This window comes from Echeneis naucrates, chromosome 6 (genome assembly GCF_900963305.1).
Source record: "Echeneis naucrates chromosome 6, fEcheNa1.1, whole genome shotgun sequence".
Classification (NCBI taxonomy): domain Eukaryota; kingdom Metazoa; phylum Chordata; class Actinopteri; order Carangiformes; family Echeneidae; genus Echeneis; species Echeneis naucrates.
The window spans coordinates 66,688-86,825 of record NC_042516.1 but is presented as its reverse complement, the minus strand read 5'-3'; the positions used below and the strand labels follow the sequence as shown (position 1 = coordinate 86,825).

The window sequence follows — 20,138 nt, the reverse complement described above, 5'->3', positions numbered from 1 at the left end:
TTATCCAAGAAAAGAAGGGCACATCTTTCTTTCTTTATTAGGATCCCCTTTAGTACAAGCAATAGCTACGGTTATTCTACCTGGGTTCTGTCACATCTGAAAGAGACTGTTGGTCAAAGTCAGCGTATGAAGGGTCAAACTCTTAATTGAGAATCTTAATACATTGAAGTAGACATGTAGCAGACATTGCGTTATAATGTGAACACAGTGACGTTAACAACTCATACCGGTGTGTGTGCGCGTGTTTGCGCTCGTGCATGTGTTTCAGACCCTTGTGCTGAGGTGCAATGCAGGGTAAAGGAGAAATGTCTTGTGTCAGAGGGAGAAGGATCATGTGTTCCTGTCTCCAACGCCTTGTGCTGGGTTTTCGGTGACCCTCACTACACCACATTTGATGGATGGATGTACCCATTCCAGGGAACCTGCACATACGTTCTCATGAACACCACAGGTTTGATATTCCCTTACAGAGATATGTTTGTTCTTTGTTCGGTGAGCAGGTGTACTTCATTCACCAAGTGACCTGTCAGCAGTTTTTTTCGAGAATCATTTGGATCTTTCCCCACAGCCCTGTCACAATGAATACTACTCCTTTTAAAATATTTTCTTATATACCATTTTGCTGACAGTGACATGACTCATTGTGACCTGCTCAGGTGTTGATCCATCACTGCCAGATGTAACTGTGATCACCAAGAATGAACTCCGTGGGAACTCTGAAGGCTCCTTTGTTAGATCAGTCACTGTGGAGATGTTGGGCTACACTATATTTATCCCCAGTAAAGACAGAGGCATCGTGTTGGTGGGTCTCACTGCTAAGACACACAACTGTTCATGAAACTGTTAGTAAGATCTTGAAGATTTGGAAGGTGATATTTCAGTTTTCTCCAGTGTGTATTTAGAAGTAAGAAAATGTGTATTGAAGATGTGACTGTTTTCTGCATGATCCACTAACTTTGAATTGTGACAAATTTGCATAAATCCTGACAGCTGATTTGAAGGCTGTGAACATTTCTCTTCAGACCTTTCATACAGTATCAATTTAGAAACTCAACCTGATTTATAAACCAGGGACCACATAAATCTGACTTTAGACTGTATGGAACTTTAATTTTAGCCACATTGCTTTCACCATGCTTGCAGTCCTTGCTGCAATGTAGGGACACAGTCACATTATTACATTGCAGTACAGCTGAAAAAAATGGAAGCTATGTGTGAGGAAACCCTACTTTTAGTTGCTAAGTAAGGTCAAAGAAGTTTAGCTTTTATTTTTTATTTTCAGGAAGAAAGTTTACAGAAATCTGCGAAATCATAATTGTCCAATACTGATGCAATTAATCCCCGGTCTCCTCAGGTGGATGGTATTAGGACAGAACTTCCTATCCTTCTGGAGCAAGGCAGCATCTCCATAACACAGACTGGAATAAGGGGCACACTAGAGAGCGACATTGGCGTTGAAATCACATTTGATTGGTCCACACTTGTCATGGTGTCCATCAGCAGCAGTTACTATGGTAATGTTGCCGGGCTTTGTGGTAACTACAACGGCAACAAGGAGGATGAGCTGACAGTTGCAGGAGGCAGCACAGCTGCTAATGTGACACAGTGGGCGGCGTCTTTTAGCATCGCTGACGGTGACCCATTCTGCTACCACCTCTGTACAGGGGTGTGTCCTCGGTGCTCTGATGAGGACCGTAGAAGGTAATGTTACGTATTGTGGATTTGACTTTGTAGATGTGTAATAATATGTCATTTTGCTTTAAGGTGATAGTTTGTTAATAGAATAGTTATTTTCTGACCTGCAGTGGATTCACATCAGCTGCCAGTTTAGAGAAGCAGCAGTAATGAGTGCTGAGCTGCTATGGATGGGCTCAAATGAAAAAACATTTTTAAGTGACTGCATAGTAGAAAACTAATATAGGTTGAGCTATCTGCTGTTAAAGGGCCATTACTTTGGATCTACAATTTGTGAGCCAGTGTATCACTGACGATCAGCTGCTGATAGTACAATCAATTGGCAAATACAGAGAGGTAAAATGGTAAAAATTTATCATGAAAGTGAGGTCATCCCAGTCCATATACACACCAACTGATTAAAAGGTGCGTTTCCACATGGAATTTGAAGGTAGTGAGAAAGGTGCAATGTTGTATGTCCTTAGGCAGAGAGTTCCAGAGGTGGAGGGCTGAGTGGCTAAAGGCTCTCAACCCCATGGTGGTTAATGGGCAGGTTGGGGGTGAGTTGGGTGGAGAAGGAGAACCCAAGGGTGGGTATTTTGTAATGAAGGAGCTCAATAAGGTACTCAGGAGCAAGGTTGTTTGACTTTTAAGGTGAAAAGCAGAATCTTATAAACAATGTGATATTTAATTGGAAGCCAGTGGATTTGCTGCAGGACAGGTGTCATGTGACTGGTTGAGGGGATTCTGGTGATGATGTGGGTGGCCGATTTTTCATGTACTTGTATATCCCTCATGTATTAACATTAGCAAAAAGGGTTTCAGATACTATGCACATCTAAATGCATTGCAAACCGCCCTCAAACTATACACTTTCGTTTCCCTAAGAGATATTAAATCTTATATAATAACCACAATAAATTCCATTTTTGTGTTGCCGTACTATGGTTTGATCCCAAAGAGACTGTCTGAATAAATTACATGTTAAATAATGAATGTGTGTAGTTGGTGAAATGTTAACTTTATACTTGTTCTGATTTAAAAAAAAAAAAAAAAAAAAAAAAAAAACACCAAACTTTGACATTCTTCCTGCTCTGTCCCTGACAGGTTCAGTGGCCCAGATTTCTGTGGAGTCCTGGGCAATAAGAAGGGACTTTTCTATGGCTGTCATAGTAAAGTGCCGGTCGCAGAGTTTGAGTCAGACTGCTTGTATGATGTCTGTGTAAATGAGGGACGACATGAGGTGCTCTGTGATGCCCTGAGCAATTATGTGGCAGAGTGTCAACAAGCTGGAGTGACAATGTCAGCATGGAGAGGGCAGACCAAATGTTGTGAGTTACATACACTGGATTCATTTAGGCAGAAATGCAGACACAAATGGCAGTGCACTGTCTTTTTGGCCTGTCTTGTCTCAGAGTGCATAACAGTACCACAGTGCACCTCAGACAGATCCAATGTGTCAATATAACCCCTCGTCCCTTCCTCTTTCTCATCCCACCCCCTAACTGCAGCTATTGAGTGTCCTCCCAACAGCCATTACCAGTTGTGTGGTTCAGCCTGCCCAGCCAGCTGTGGTATCCAGCCGGAGATATGCACCAAAGTCTGTATGGAGGGCTGCTTCTGTGACGTTGGATATGTGCGCAGTGGAGGAGAGTCAGTACAACAGTGTCACTCATGCATTTAATACAGTCTTATTTAGAAGCAGATGTCTGTTGGTTCCATTATCTTTCCAGCTAGTACAGAGAACAAACTTTTCACTGTCATTAGGATTATTATTGCATCACCGTTTCTCCATAGAAACGTTATATTAAGAGCTGATTTTCTTTTTTTTTTTTTTTTGGGTATGCATGTATGTCTGAGGATGCAGGTGAGAGGTAAAAGCTGTGCATAAAAGTTGCCGTAAACCTGCATTTTATCTAATTACCATTAGAGGGAGACTCCACTGTTTGTAAAAAAGGATATTGATGTCTATGGGGAAAACGGTCCTACTTCTCACTTGGTCATATTCATCCGGGGCCAGGTTGCGGAGGTAGCAGCTCCAGCAGATGACCCCAAACTTCCTTTTCCCCAGCCACATTGGTCAGCTCTGACTGGGTTAGGATTAGGATTAGGGTTAGGGTTGGGGGATCCCAAGGCGCTCCCAGGCCAGTGTGGAGATATAATCTCCCCACCTGGTCCTCGGCCTGTCCCATGGCCTCCTCCCAGCTGGACATGCCAGAAACACCCCCTTTGGGAGGCATCCCGGTGGCATCCTTATCAGATGCCCAAACCACCTCAACTGGCTCTTTTCCACGAGAAGGAGGACCAGTAGATAGAGAGCTTTGCCTTCTGGCTCAGCTCCCTCTTCATCACTTCATGGTAGAGCGAACACAACACCGCCCCTGCTGCTCTGATTCTCCGGCCAATCTCATGCTCCATCTTATCCTCACTTGTGAACAAGACCCCGAGATACTTAAACTCCTTCACTTGGGGTTAGGACTCATTTCCAACCCGGAGTACGCATGATTTGGAGGTACTGATCCTCATCCTAGCCGCTTTACACTCGGCTGCGAACTTGTCCAGTGAGCAAACACAGACTGATGGGGCCAATAGGCCAATAGGACCACATCATCCGCAAAAAGCAGGGATGTAACCCTCAGCTCCATGAAATGCAGCCCTCCTCCACCACGACTACCCCTCGATATCCTGTCCATGAAAATCACAAACAGGATTGGTGACAAAGCGCAGCCCTGGTGGAGGCTAACCCCCACCTGAAACAAGTCCGACTTATTGCAGATAACCCGGACACAGCTCACCTTTGGGAATACAGAGATTGGATGAGACCTCCTCACCCCATACTCCCATAGCACCTTCCACAACATATCCCGGGGAACCTGGTTGTACACCTCCAATTCCATGAAACACATGTAGACTGGATAGGCATACTCCCAGGTCCCCTCCAGGATACATGCAAGAGTAAAGATCTGGTCCAGAATCAACCAGGACGGAATCCGTATTGCTCTCTTTCAATCTGAGGTTCGACAATCGGGTGGACCCTCCTTTCCAGCACCTTGGAGTAGATTTTCCCAGGGAGGCTGAGGAGAGTGATCCCCTGTAACATCCTCTGGTCCCCCTTTTTTTTTTTTTTTTTAAATATGGGAACCACCACCCCGGTCTGCCACTCCTTTGGTACTGTTTCACACTTCCGCGCAATATTGAAAAGGCATGTCAGCCACGATAGCCCCTCAACACCGAGAGCCATTTCTGGATGGATCTCTGCCTCCACCCCAGAGGACGTGCAAGTTGGACTCAGGAGTTCCTCAACAGTGACCCATCCTTGCCATAGATGGCTTGGATGTTCCCCTGTTTTCCCCTCTCCTGAGATGTCGAACGGTTTTCCAGAAACACCTCGATGCCTCCCAAAAAAACCAGAGCCCCATACAGGACCCGATTCAAGGTCTCCGAGAAGGCCAAATACTCCGAACTGCTGTTTGGTGCATACGCACAGTCAGAGTCCCCCCCCCCCCCCCCCCCCCCCAGTGCACCCGAACCCATCAGTCATCTCCACAGGTGGTGGGGCCACGGGGTGAAGAAAGTGCCATGTTGCTATCCCTTGTTTAATTAGCTCTGTGAATATTTTCCTGATGAGTTTATGGTCTCACTGTCAAGTTTCAAGTCTTCACTACAAAATGATGTTCATCTGACAGTCCCATTTAAAAGGGAAATTTGGCTGTGGCTACTGTGTGATTGACAGGCTGTACCAAACAATCAGGATACAGTCCAGAGCAGATCAGATCCTGCCTTCATTCCTCCTCAGCTTGTTTTCCTTCTTTGTGTTCTTTTTCGTCAGGTGTATCAAGGAGACAAGCTGTGGCTGTAACTATGATGGCCTTTATTACTTGCCAGGTCAGGAGTTCTGGGCTGACTCAAACTGTGAGGAGAGGTGTGTGTGCGTTGCAGGAACACGAGAGGTGCAGTGCGAGAGTACTAAGTGTCAGGCTGGAGAGGTATGCAGTGTTGTGGATGGAGTCAGGGACTGTTACCCGATTACCTTTAAAACCTGTTATGCACATGGAGATCCACACTTCGTCACCTTCGATGGGCACAAGTTTGACTTCCAAGGCAACTGTGTGTACAACCTGGCCAGTGTGTGTGGAGACACCAAAGGTCTGAAGCACTTTGAGGTGAGCTGAGGGAAAACAATAGTATTTGACTATTTTACATGTAAAGAACTATATATACTATACTATACTATATATACAAAAAGCAAATGACAGGTTTATATTGGTTGAGATATTCTCAACAACATTAATCACTGATGTGGACATACTTGTTCATGCTTCTTCGTGCTGGTGGTGATAATTTTGTTACATCAGGTAACCAGAATGTTTATCACATTTGTTCAACCCTGTCCTTTACATCCCCTTTACACTCCTCTCCCCTCTATCTGTCCTCTCTCCTCAAAGGTCAGCTTGGAGAACAACAACCGTGGCAACAAAAAAGTATCATATGCTAAAGTGGTCAATGTTAAAGTCTATGGCATGACCTACAGCTTATCGGTAGAACACCCAGATGAAGTGCTGGTGAGAAACACACACACACACAGGAGTTGAGAATAGTCAGAGGTTGTGTTCAGACCTCATGTCTCAGGTGGCAGCTCTAGATTCAGGTGTGCATACAGCCATGCTACATTCAGCATCCATTTGACATCCAGCTACATGAAATCATGTTCTTATAACAGAGTGAACACAAATGTATCCTGAGCCAAAGAGAAGGGACACATCCTCTGAAACAGCCTGATTGTTCCACAGTTTCAAAATGAACTAAACATATTTTACTACTTCAAATGGATACAATCACAATTCACTGTAGAGCTATGAGCTGCACATTGATTCATTTAACCCAAAGTGTGGGGCTGGCCCAGTGGTGGGGAATAGAGACTGGAGGAAATTTTCCTTGGGCTGCTTCCTAAATAATTCCTTTCTTTATTGACAACAAAGTTCCTACATTCTTTAAAAAAAAAAAAAAAAAAAAAAAAAAAAAATCCCACACAAAAGCAAAGTAATCACTAATGGCCTACATGTAGCCTAAATGAAAAGAACATTAGATAAGAGACAGGGAAAATTAAACATGGATAATGCATCAGAGCAATAAACAAGGGAGGGGCAGCAGGCCAGTGTAGTCCATAACGGCAAAAAATAGATTAGTTTGTGATACGTACCAGAAAAGTTGGTAATAAGTAGAACATCATGTTATTTTATGTGTCATTAGCCTTAGAATTTTGGTGTGGTCATGGGGACAGGTGGGTCTTTTCCCTCTGTCCAAAGTGGGGAATGTTTGATAATCACTGATCTTACCCTGCTCACACTCACACACACAGAAACACTTTAGTAACTGATCTGGCTGCTGATAGGCTAAAAACAACACTGCATAACCATTTACATACACATGAAGCAGGGAAATGTGAAATCAGGCCACTGTGACAATGTGCCACTGACACACATGTAAATATAGATTTTTTTTTTTTTTTTTTTTTTTTTTTTTCCAACTGTGAAGAAGACCTTTGGTGCATAACTACTATTTCTACTGATCTAACTTTACACTTATTGACACTATAATCTTTGTGTGTGTGTGCGTGTGTGTGTGTCACAGGTGAACGGCATAGGAAAGTCCCTCCCGGCCTTTTTCAATCAGACACTGGTCAAAGTGTATCGCAGACACAGACTGGTTGTCATTGAAACACACTTTCTTAAGGTATGAGCACACGTCCACACATTTAATCTGTTCTTTATAGAGAGAAGAGAACAACTGAACAGAAACTGGGTAAAAACAAATAAAATCAAAAGAAACTGAAATATTAACTCATCTAACTGACCAAACAAAATCTGACAGAGGAACTGTCTGATGGGATTGTCAGCCCATCAGAAATAACTAAAACATCATAAGAAACAGAGCATTAAAACTAGCCAGCAGGATTTCTGGAATAATAGCCCGCTTAGTTGGCAGATTGTCAAACCATTTTATTCCTGAGAGAAGGGATTAAAAGCTATTGTTGGTTTTAACACCACAAATACCTTTTTATGGATATCAACACTTCAGATAAAACCCTGGAAAGGTTCTAATATGGACCACAGGGTCATGGATCTCAGTGCTTACACTTGATGGTTTGAAGCCAGGTTGGATCCAAGCTATGGTACAACAGAAACTGCCCATAAAGTCACAAGGCTCCTGTTAAAGCAACTCACAGGCAAAAGACACAACCAATAAATGTTCCATTGCTGAAACAAATGAGCAGCTATAGTCCTGTACTGAACACAAGGAACTTGTTGCCGTTACATCCCTGACTCATCAGGTTTCCTTTGCGAGTGCAGTGAGGGTGGAGCTGGCGTCAAGCTATCATGGTATGACCTGTGGGCTCTGTGGAAACTTCAACAATGACCCCGCTGATGATCTGATGCTGCCTGGTGGGAAGCTGACGTCCGACGCCAATGAGTTTGGAGTTAGCCAGTGGCTGGCCAACGTGGAGGGCTGCTCTCGTGACTGTGAGCAACTGTTGCAGAATTATTTACATCCTCCTGCTACATGGGCCTAGTTCTGATGTCAGTTTAGAATCCACAGTCAGCCTGATCACTGTATTTGCAAGTCGAAACAGTGATGTTCAGAATCAGCTTTAGGCCATGTAGATAAGACAGCATGTCACAAAGGTGAAGCAGGTTATTAGATGAGGTGTTAGATATGACTCCACTAACTTGACCTCTGCAACCCAGCACATTTCCACCTCAGCCATTTATGTCAAACCTTTGCTAATTACAACTAAAATGTATAAACGCAATGTTTACAGGCATCACTAGTCATCTGTTATTCCACCATGGCAGCACACAGCAGAGGTCTGAATGACTGAAAACATTTGTAGTACACAGCCTGCAGAAAGATGACAAATTTTTCTATATATCCACTAATAGCATTACAAGCACATTTAGACTTATTTAATAGGTATAACAGGATCATTTAAAGAAATTAAGGTAAATTAATTCATTGCTTTGCTGTTTACTCAATTTTCATATTGGTTCTGCAGGTAAATAAGAATTCTGGAAATACACATCTCTCTTTATTAGATTATTTACATTCATGAAGCAAAAAGCTGTCAGGCCAGGACTCAAACAGGACTCAGGAGCAGAGGCTTTGTAAGTCACAGACTTTATTCTCGGCAGCAATGACCTCAGAACCAAGTGAATAAAGAAAACAGGGCTATGAAACACTAATATTAACGGGGAGTCACGAGGGAAAAAAGGGGGACAACACAAAACACTCCGTAGGGAGGAAGAACCTGGCTAAAAAAAAAAAACAAAAGAAAACTCACTCGCGGAGGATCAAGGTAATTCTATGAAAATGTTATAAACTCAAAATCGCTCTCAAGGAGGAAAACACAAAAGCTATGAACATTAATCTATATAACAGAATTTACAAACAAAAGGTCACTCATATAGAGGAAAAAACAAAAGGCTATGTTGAAAAAGAGCTAACTCTGATATAGAAATTACAAACGAAAATTCACTCAGTAGAGGATCAAAAAGGCTTACACAAAGAGACGAGGGCTGTGGCATGGACATAATACTGGTGTGAGACATGAAACGACGACACACTGGCACAAGACAAGGGGAAGACAGACTATTTGAACTGTGGGGGAAAATGGGGAACAGGTGGAGACAATTGGTAATCAGGAGGACACACCGGAGACATGAGGAAGGGCAAGTGTTCTGAAACGAGAGGAGAGTTAGGTATTTCAAAATAAAACAGGAAATGACGAGACAGTGAGCCCAGAAAAGACAACCTCACCACGGTGTGACAAAAGCTGTGTAGACATAATCATACTTCTGATACTGGCAGCTGCTCAGAGGTACTGTTTCAACAGTTGCAGATTGATATCAATAGTTTTCTAACTGGCTAATTTGGGTGCAGTCTGTAGTCTGAAAGAATTGGAGCTTGTTAAAATACTGTTGAACTGCACAGTTTTAAAAAGAGTTTGTTCTAGACCTGCTCTATATGGAAAGTGCCTTGAATTTGAATTTGTTATAATTTGGAGCTATATAAATAAATCAGATTTCATTTAAAGCATTACCGTGTCGAGACAAATGTGAAAAAATCCATATGTGTGACGTTAACGGTTTTCTACTGACAGGTAAAGGCTGTGCTCCGCCCTTGCAACCTGACTTCAAACGTCCTGGGTACACATCAACCTGTGATGTCATAACGAAAAAAGACGGGCCCCTGGCTGACTGTGTGAATCGAGTGGATTCCAAGCAGTTCCATGACGACTGTGTCTACGACATGGTGATGAATGAAGGCAAGCAGGAATCGGCCTGTGACATCATTAGCGACTATGTGGAGGAGTGTCAGAGAGAAGGCGGCAATGTGAAGCCATGGAGGACGAAGGAGTTCTGCTGTAAGTCACCAGGTTTATGTGTTACACAAAACATGCTTGTTGCAGGATTGAACTAACACCTACAGCCACCGAACACCTACCTTCACCCCATGGTCAGTTGTCATAAAGGAGATAGTTTAGTTGTCACTGAAAGACCAAAGTGTGCGATTTTACTGATGTATCAACAGGTAGCAGATTTTGCAGGGGTGAGAAGGTCCCTAAGTGGCTTGACTTCATTGCTCTCCACTGTTAAACACAACATGATTATGCTAAAATGATAAGAATTAATCTAATATAATACTTTTTATTATTAGTATTGTTAAAAAAATTAAAAATTATGTGCAAAATATGACAAATATATTTACTAATATCGTGCTGTTTGTGACTTATGTCATGGTGTCATTAATACATTTGTATCATATTTTGCAGTATATTATACTAATACTGTTTATTATTATATACAAATTAATTTATCTTTGCAAAGCACTTTAACTGGTTTTCAGCAGGTTTCCATATCTACATACAAAAGCCAATTTTGTTTAGAGTGACCGACCTCATTCAGAGAATCACAGCTGAAGGTACAGATATATTAAGATTTAATAGTGGAATTATAACTTTTCTACTTCAGGATAACGTGGACAAAAAGAAAGGTGATCAGAATATAATGGCAAATTCAACTGGTAGTTGTATGTATTCTAATTTTATCTAAAAGTGTGTGTGTGTGTGTGTGTTCTCAGGGATGCAGTGTCCAGCCAACAGTGTGTACAAAGTCAATGCTCCTGGTTGTCCAATCACCTGCGCCTCTCTGTCTCAACCTGTTCAGTGTAAAATCCCACCCAGTGAGGACTGCGTGTGTATCTCTGGCTACCTGCTGAATAAGGTAATCGTCTTCTATCCTTTCCTGACAAGCAACTTTGTTTCGTGCTCCTACTTCCTTCTTTCCTTTAAGTACATCATGAAGAAATCAGGTAGTTGTTTGTTTTTATTTTGAAATGACTTTTGATAAAATTGTAAGATTTCGTCATCAAAGCCATCTCACAAAAGTAAGACATCTTCATATCTAAAAATGCGTCATCTCTCTATTTTAACATCAACGCCAGACATGGGATTTATCAGTTCAGTAAATATTTTCCTGATGAGTCTCTGGTTTCAAGTCTTCAATGGTGGTCCTATTTAGAAGAAAATTGATCATAAAGTGGGTGATGGATTAGGGGGTGTGGCTGTTATGTGATTGGCAGACTGTACCACACAATCAGGATAGAGTACAGAGCAGGTCAGATCCAGCCCTCACTCATCCCAAGATGCATCTTCTCTTTGTGGTGACTGCTTGATACTGACTGATATTGCTGCCCTTCTAGGGTCGCTGTGAGCCATTGTCTGCATGTGGTTGCCACGTCAACGGTCAGTACATGTGGTCAGGACAAAACATGTACGTCGACTCTGGCTGCCAGAAATTATGTTCCTGTCATTCAGGTGTGGTGGTCTGTAAGGACAGCCCCTGCAAAAAGTTTGAAAGCTGTGTTCTCAGGAAAGGGGCGAGGACTTGTGTCAGATTACCAATTCCTGTCACCGGTAATTGGTGAAACAGGTAGAAACAAGGCAAACAGCTTCACACATCTACTCTTAATTTAATCAATTTCTGGAGAGAATATGTTATAAAGTTGTGTTTGTACTGCACTGCTCAGTTCAACAGCAGCAAAAACTGTCCATGGCTGCTGTAATAAAGTGCTGTCCTTTTAGCTGAATGTACACAAACATTAATTATCCTATTATGACTTTGTAACTTCCATAATGAACTGACTTTATAAAGTAGTTAACTTTACCCTCTCACTTTTCATCTGTCTGTGTGTGAACTGTATTGTCAGTTGGCATGAGGAAGTAATTATTCCAAGAATATTAAAATTGTTTAAGCAGCATGACTGTGTTGTACCTGTGACTGACATAGATTTTATAACAAATTAAGTTATAAATACGAGTTATAAATTCGACAGTTCCACAGGCAGTCATTGACAACAGGTAGCACAGAGCAGGAAACGATATGTTTGTTGAGCACGTGGAGATGGAAGGAACTGGAATATAATAAGTTGTGGTACATCAATCTGGATTTAATTGAGTATTAATGCAACCTGGTACTTAAACTCTCTATCAGGTGAGATCACTAAAGTAAACTTAATTCTCTATTAATATCCAAAGGGTTTATTTAGCATCATTCCTGTGTCCAAGATATAATTTAAATGCTTTCTTAGGACTGGTTGACTTTATAAATCCCAGTCTTGGTAGGTCATTCTCTAGATATCACATCCATCTAGCTGGAAAGATTTACAGAGCAGACCGAGACTTGAAATATTGATTCTGACAGGATGATTAAAAAAATCAGTTTAGTCTTAGTAACCCTGCCAACTTATTTAATAGGCAATGTAAAAGACGAGACTGTAAGTGAATGCTTGTCTAAATGTATTCAAAAGGACACCTAATAGGATTATAAACTAGAACTAAAAGCTTACAACTATTATGCATGGAAAGATAAAGCAGAGTAATGGCATCCTGAGCAGAGAAGGTTCATGTCTGCTGCCAGCATCCGTGTCTGAATTTTATTCTCAGCCTTTGGAGTCAATAATGCTCGGTACTTAGGAAGACAGAAAACCTACGAGTGGCTACAGGTTGATCTGACTCAGATAGTAGGATCAGAAATAACGCAAGACATATCAGTGAGTATGTGAGCCCATACACAAATCCAGTACCAATTTGTACCTGCTGACATTTTACATCAGCTAATGTTACACAAGATTTGTCATCCTCCATGTTTGGAACAAGTCACAACCCACTAACCACATTTTTCAAAGATTCCACAGTAAGACACAGACTGAAGTGTTTATTCCAATTTGAGGATACAAAAAATGGATTATCTGATTGTCAGAAAGAACCTTTGCATCAATTTAATTTAAACTAAATAAACAAGTTACAGGATAAGTCTAATGTTAATGTTTCTTTCAAAACTTTAACCAACCTACACTGTAGTAAATTGTAAGGTGAAGGTGCTCCACTGTTTACATGCCAGATAAAGTGTTTTTTACCACAAGAGAAAGAGAAGCAGATCCCATCCTTCTAGAGGTTTACATCAAGAAGAGGGGAACAGGCCAGTCCATTTTTCTTGAAGATCTGAAGCAAGTCAGCACAGCAGCTTGTGTTGCTTTCAGGCTGACCACATCAGGACTGCATCATTTCTCATGGGAGAGTGACACCAGCTGCTCCGTCAACAGTGTGGACTGAGTCACCGTAACTATGTTAGAGCAGATATTAGTGGTTGTTCACTTATTAAAAGCATGAAGGGAAATAAGAGCTAATAAATGTGTGAGGACTTTTGATGGTCACCCAAAAAATAAAAAAATTAAAAATCTGATATCTTCCTACATACAGAACTTATTACAGACAGATATAAAGTTGCCTATGAATGACAAGGTACTAAATAAACTAATAAAGCTGTCATATCAATGACTGGTGGACTTAGTGCATTCTGTCATTGATTGAAACCTCAGTGAGTTGGTGTGACAGTTTGTCACCATGTGACCACTCAATGTTCTTCATATCTGTAAAAAGCAGCTTTAACCTCAGCACCAGTTGAAGCAGAGGCCAGACAGTGTTTTTTTTTTTGGGGGGGTGGGGAGTAGTGTTCCAGTATCCAAGGAGCGTTCAGGGCTAGTTACTAGATTACCCAGAGGGAAGGTCCCCTGAAGAGTCACTGTCTTCAGAGCCCCCGGCTACACCAGCATCCTGCAGGCCAACCAGCGACATGTCTGGCTGAACGTCCTCCTCATCTGACTGTACCAGGGGCTCATTGCTCTCCTCATTAGCCACTTCCTCTTCACAGTGCCACACTGTATCCTGGTGGGATGGCTGGTCGTTGGTGGGAGGAGCTTGGTTTGCATGGTTTCTTGAAGATTCAGATGAGCAGGACTCAAGGTCTGGACCTGTTACAGAAGACAGCTTTTATGTGGTTAAGGTCACATTTCCTGCCACCCCAGAACTCTAAGTAATCAGCTACACATGTAATCAAATGTTAGATTTGACTTGATAACAAATTAAGTTTTTATTTAACTTGGAATTGAGCCCCCCCCCCCCCCCCCCCAGTTCATGTTATGACCTTAAAGAAACTTTTTGAGTTTGATTGACCAAACACAGTGGCAAAGACAAAGTTGCTCTAATTATTGCCATATTACAAAAAAAAAAAAACAATGTGAGTGTGTGCGTTACCGGGTTACCTGAGGTCAGTGATGACTCCACACTGATGTCATCACCAGTTGAATTCAAGAAGTCATCTAAAGCCTCCTCGTCCGAAATGTTAGTTACTGTCATCTGATCCAGAACATATACATCGGCTCCTGTTGACTCTACATGTGCACACACACACACACACACACACACACTTTACATTTCCTTAGATCTTCCGATGAAACCCATGACTCCTCTTTCACATGCGTTGACCTCAAACCAACAAACCCATCACCAGGCTGCAGAGAGGTGAGTGAAGGAGGGGACCACTGACCTCGGTGCTGCACGTATCCAGTGGACAGGTACTGCTCTACATCCTGGTTAAAGGCCTCTTCATAGACTTTCTGCCGTTCTCTCAGTTTTTGATTCTTGGTCTGCTCCAGCTCTTCCACCTTCTGAGCATGCTCAGAGTTCAGGTCCACTACAAAGAAGAAGGCAAGTTACTTCAGAGCACAGAGAGTCCCATTACGAGTCCCATTGTTAATGACTTAAATCTGTTGTGTTCATGTGGGTGTTGCAAAGCAAACATCATGTGTTCACTTCAGCTATAACATCTATTAAACACTACTTAACCCACTGAGATTTCCCTTAGACCCTTGTCAGCTGTTTGATCATAACATAAGTCACCACATTTTGCTTCTACCAAATATAAACCATCACCAGGATCAAACAACACATCACACACTGATCTGGAGATTGTCCTTCACACATTTGTTTTCTCCAGATATGCATGACACACCCTACGTGAGAATACTGTAGCATAAATGGAATTCAATTGCAAAAAGTGCAGCAACTCACCTTCCAGTGCCTCTACCTCCTTCCTGTTACAAGAAAAACATCAGACAAGTTCACATTGAAAGCCAATCATCACCATCATCACAATGTGCTTATATGGCTGAAACAACATATAGGTTAGTTTTCCCTGTCCAGCAGGAAGCAAAGAAGACAAAGGCTTTTATCACTGTATGTGATACTGAAAGAGCCTGAAACATCCTCAGTGACTCACAAGATGCCCTGTCCAACTGTCTCTACAGTACTGATAATACTCCTGCTGAGTCTGGTGTTTTTCTAAGAAGCCTGCACCCTCACAGGACAGAAAAAGAACATTTCACATATAATGACAAAGAGCGCTTAACTATAATGACAAAGAGCGCTTAACTTTTAACGCTATATTAAACTTTGCTGGACAAGACTTTATATTCATGAATTGTGAAACAAAAAATCTAACTAAGCAATCAGATGCCATGTGTGTGATGGGTCACAATGATCGGTCTTGAGAAAGAATCTGCCCCACATTTAAAACTTGTAAAAGGAAAAAAAAAAAAAAAGTTTTAAAGAAGAAAAATCCCATACCTTTTCTTCTTTTTATAAGCTTCTAGTTGATTTATATGGTGCTGTCTGAGTTTCTGTTGTTCACACTGACAGCACAGAGTCTCCAGGTACACCAGCCTGCTCTCCATCTCCTCAAAGTCTCCTTCCAAATGAGCTGGAGATTAAATTGTGTCAAAATTAATGAATGCATTCCTGGGTTTTTGCCAAATGCAGCTTTGCAGAGGTCGCTGTGAGCTTTACCCTTGGCTTCAAACTATTAAAACCCAATCAATGCATCCATGAGTGCGAGTCAATGGTTTTGCTAAATCTGAGGAAGTTCAATCAAGGTGCTACTGAGATACTGAGAACCAAGAAAATCTTGAAACAATGTCAAAATACTGCTGCTGAAGGAGGACCAAACTGTCTGACATGAGGATGATATGATGCCCGTCTTTCACTAATAATTAACATGTCATCTTCTAAAGGACATTCATTCATCCCTCCATTACCCATCTAAAATGTAGGGAATGTATCACTGCTGTCACTCTGACAGCCAGTGTTATAGTCCTAATATTTTAGATTGTTTTCATTGGGGTGGTGTTTGTTTGAAGAGTGCATTTAAAGCGCATTGTATGTACCAAAGCTGTAGTATGGTGGCTCTGTGGAATGTGTGTGCTTTTGGTGTTCCAGTGCTGCTTCTGTGTCCTCATCAGTCAGAAACTGAGAGAAATAAAGCTTCATCATTAGTTCCTGGTGGTGCTACTGCTGACCGGCTTCATTAGGTAGACAGAAACATACCGATGCTTGCTGTGATGGCCTCCAGCTCACTGATAAAGGCTGGCAAATTCTGCAGTTGTTCCTGTAGCTGTGTCAGAGCTGCTCTTCTTTTCTCCCAGTGGGCTGACAGCATCACTATGTCTCCATCCACAGCCTATCCCACACGCAAAGTAGTCCAGGTAAAAAAAAATTTTTATTATTATTTTTTTTATTTTTTTATTTTCTTCACACATCTTGCAGAGAAGTCTAGCGCCTACTGTACCTCTGCAGCCTGGGCACAGTCTTTGGTTCTTTTATGAAGCAAAAACCAGTTCTCCTCATACCTATGGAGGCAAATTTCATATGCATAAATTAACCTTTTACAAATATGCCAGAGCTGTATGGAAAATGGCTGTGCATTTGTGCGTGCAGAGACCTGCTGAGGATTTCCAGCCCAGCACTGAAGTGAGGAAGACTCTCCTCAAACCTGAACAACAAAGAGGAAAACCGGTGTTCTTTGAAACATTGATACACCTCAGGAGGACCCACAATCATTTATCTTTATACACATTATTTAAATGAGCCAGGCAGGATATCCCTAAGAAAAAATTGTGTGTTTTGCCCAGTGGCTCACTGCCATCTGTCCCAGCAGCCTGAAATCCCCTGTTGGAAAGAAACAGTGATGCAGAATGCAGCTGTACTGGTGAACAACACAAAATGTAGGATTCTAAATTGGAGTCTAAATTATATTTTAGCAGAGGTGGAATTTTTGCCATTAATGAAACAATACATCCTTTGGTAACTTCTGCTACAGCACAAGTTCTCAGTTGTCTCTCCTCACTCACTAGACTTCTTTCCACGGTTACCTGCCCCTGCCCCCACCCCCTACATCTTTTACATATGCTTTTACGTCGTGTCGTCATCTGTGGAGGTGTTTTTTTTTTTTGTATATAAATGTAGAGAGTAAAAGTAAAAAGTCTTCATAAAAATAAAAACTAAAGTAAAGTACAGATACCTGAAAAATCTACTAAGGACAGTAACGAAGTATTTGTACTTCGTTACTTGTCACCTCTTGTCACCATACTTTGCTTGAGGGAATCTACAGGAGCTGTTTTTACTATAGCTACATATCCGACATTAGTATTAGCAGCTTTTTAAATTCTGAAACTTTTTGTAAATTCAAAATCAAATTTAATTCCTTTACTCAACAACATCTTTCTCTTATTTTGCTTCTATTTTTAATCGCCTCCTTCCTTCTACTCATGTTAGCAAGTTAACTAGAGAGAACCATGTCCTCACTTTCTGATATGAGTTACTGTTGCGTCCAATCTGCCCTAAGAAGTAGCCGCACTGTAAAAATGTCTGCACAGACACACTTACTGTACACTTGGATTTTTGCTTACCTGGGTCTCCTCTTAATTTTTGTGTCTCTTGATTTATCTCCAAGAGTCTTTAAGCTGAAAAGAGGAGCAAAGAGATTATGTCAGTTCTGGACATCCCTTTGCAACAAGACAAATATAAGTTAGAGGGACTACATGAAACCTCAAATTATTTGTAGAGTTTATTTCATAATTATCCTATAGTATAGAGGCTATTATTAAACTGACAAAATTTTGTATTGGTTGATGAGATCAATTATATGGCATGTAAAGTAAATGCAGTTGGTCAACAGTGAGGATCTAAAAGCAGCAGATCCTCTACAGACCACTTAAGTCTGAATCCAATAGTGAGTCAGTCCCCAACGACTCCCATGTTAAAATGTCCAACATTACAGCAGAAACAAACATGTTAACAATTTGGTAAAAAACCTTTGTGGTCTCAGTGATTAATTTCCTCCTTCTTGCCAACTGTGCAGGGGTGAATCATAACATAACTCACCTGTTTAAATACTTTAAATAATAAAGTAATGTTAATGATGCTGTGGCTGCTTTAAGTGAAAGGTTGTGTGAGAACATACTTGATATGATGAACTATCAGCTAAGCTCCACCTCTTTGGCAACTTTTAGGTGACAAAATAAGGTGCAAATGTGCAAAGTATCTCGTGTTGAATAGTTTTTGTTAAGCGTTGAGATGTAGTTTCAATTACAACCACGACTTGAAGACAGGACGTTTGTACCATTTCTACTTTTGGTTTTATATATATATATATATATATAGGATGAGAAAATGAATCGGATTTTTATTATTGGTGTAAAAACAACATGGGATCGACGTGTTTCAGTGGGGTTAGACAGACAGACTAACACACACACACACACACACACACACACACACACACACACACACACACACACACACACTTTAACTGGTTTCCTCATATCCCCATTAACAGTCCGTTGGAGGAGCAGCTCATCACATGACCATCAGCTGAAAGCACTGAGCAGGAACTGAGAGGACCGATGGCTGTTAGCGTTAGCCACCCTGACGAATATTTCACCCCTCTGTCAACACATTCAGCTCCATGGCGACGTCCCTCACACAGCTGAGCTAATAACACAAACGTGTGCATGCATGTGTATGAGCTGGAAGTTCAGCCACAGCCTCTATCTTTAGCAAAAGCAGCATGACTCCGTGTTTTACCGCGTCAGATTGAACCCACCCGGTCGTGAAGTCCTGCTGGACCATGTGAAGTCTTTCCCTGAAGTTTTCAAACATGATTCCTCTGAGTGTCAGGTCACTCTCGTTCAGAGCAGCAGCTTTCACAGACAGTCCACAATCTGCTGCTTCTCTCCACTGACTGTCAGCGTTAAAATGGTACTTAGTCCCCGCCCTCCGACCGCCAAGCAGCCCAGCGACCTTTCACTCAGGCCAGGCGAGGTTGGGCGGGTCGCTCACACAGGGCGGAGTTAAGCGCTTAAAGAGCGCCCGGCGTTGCTCTTCTTCTTCTTCTTGGGTTAGGGTTCTTCTTCTTCTTCTTCTTCTTCTTCTTCTTCTTCTTCTTCTTCTTCTTCTTCTTCTTCTTCTTCTTCTTCTTCTTCTTCTTCTTCTTCTTCTTCTTCTTCTTCTTCTTCTTCTTCTTCTTCTTCTTCTTCTTCTTCTTCTTCTTCTTCTTCTTCTTCTTCTTCTTCTTCTTCTTCTTCTTCTTCTTCTTCTTCTTCTTCTTCTTCTGTAGCAGATTGACGTACTGACGTTCTTCTTCCGCCCTCCTGTGGCTCCACCTGCCTCACAATCCAGGGTCTAAATTTTATTTATTTATATATTTGTTCAAAAAAAACAAAACAAACTCAACTACAGTTGTCTGGGCTCGAATTGAAAGATAGGATCGGTGTTCATGCAGGCGCTTTGGATTTTTAAATTAGATACCTTTCAATGAGTCAAAAAATATAGAAAATTGATTTAAACAGACTGGGAAGTGTGGGGTAGCATTCTCTAATTTACACTAATGTATAAAATATTTTGGATATCGTGAGATTCGCATGGCCTTCATTACGATTTTTGTGCTTTTGTGCTCAGAGAAACGGCACACACTTTTCACCCTAACCCCCTAACCCTAACCCTAACCCTGTTTGCTTGGTTGAGGTATGTCAAAATAATTCCTGGAACTTAAGTACGTACAATATCTGTATAGGAAATCGCTGTCAACATTCTGAAGTCTTCAAAGAACAGATTTAAAGTTCCCATATTTCTCTCTGTTTTCTCTGTGTACTGAGGCGTTCAGAGTACAGTTCATAAAAAGTATTAGGTAACTGTTATCTGGATCATGAGAATCTGCTGTTTTGTTTTGTTT

The 20,138-nt window shown here is 41.5% G+C and overlaps 2 protein-coding genes across 2 annotated transcripts in view; one reads left to right on the top strand and one right to left on the bottom strand.

Annotated features, from left to right (window-relative positions):
- Positions 1-11,994, top strand: part of LOC115045295 (IgGFc-binding protein-like) — a 35,664-nt gene extending 23,670 nt beyond the window's left edge. The window contains exons 25-36 of the mRNA XM_029504907.1: positions 269-451; positions 657-802; positions 1,355-1,701; positions 2,782-3,005; positions 3,186-3,327; positions 5,504-5,837; positions 6,120-6,236; positions 7,306-7,407; positions 8,006-8,195; positions 9,833-10,096; positions 10,813-10,955; positions 11,434-11,994. Of these exons, the coding sequence (XP_029360767.1) occupies positions 269-451; positions 657-802; positions 1,355-1,701; positions 2,782-3,005; positions 3,186-3,327; positions 5,504-5,837; positions 6,120-6,236; positions 7,306-7,407; positions 8,006-8,195; positions 9,833-10,096; positions 10,813-10,955; positions 11,434-11,658 (2,417 nt within the window). The 3' untranslated portion in view covers positions 11,659-11,994. The remainder of the gene's footprint in view (positions 1-268; positions 452-656; positions 803-1,354; positions 1,702-2,781; positions 3,006-3,185; positions 3,328-5,503; positions 5,838-6,119; positions 6,237-7,305; positions 7,408-8,005; positions 8,196-9,832; positions 10,097-10,812; positions 10,956-11,433) is intronic.
- A 938-nt stretch (positions 11,995-12,932) lies between these two features.
- LOC115045296 (dysbindin-A-like) lies at positions 12,933-19,401 on the bottom strand. The gene is made up of 10 exons (XM_029504908.1): positions 19,011-19,401; positions 17,815-17,868; positions 16,848-16,898; positions 16,695-16,755; positions 16,454-16,586; positions 15,698-15,830; positions 15,143-15,165; positions 14,619-14,765; positions 14,335-14,463; positions 12,933-14,043 (listed from the first exon to the last, which is right to left on the bottom strand). Exons 1-10 carry the CDS (start codon positions 19,064-19,066, stop codon positions 13,784-13,786), a joined length of 1,047 nt encoding a protein of 348 aa, XP_029360768.1. The 5' UTR covers positions 19,067-19,401; the 3' UTR covers positions 12,933-13,783.
- Positions 19,402-20,138: the final 737 nt, after the last annotated feature.

What these genes read in the sequence shown, in the direction of transcription:
- LOC115045296 (XM_029504908.1), bottom strand. Translation starts at nt 19,066, where the DNA reads ATGTTTGAAAACTTCAGGGAAAGACTTCACATGGTCCAGCAGGACTTC. An exon ending in CAGCAGGACTTCACGACCGG is followed by an intron (nt 17,869 to 19,010) that starts GTGGGTTCAATC and finishes TCCTCTTTTCAG; the next exon opens with CTTAAAGACTCTTGGAGATA. An exon ending in GCTTATAAAAAGAAGAAAAG is followed by an intron (nt 15,166 to 15,697) that starts GTATGGGATTTT and finishes TTCTTGTAACAG; the next exon opens with GAAGGAGGTAGAGGCACTGG.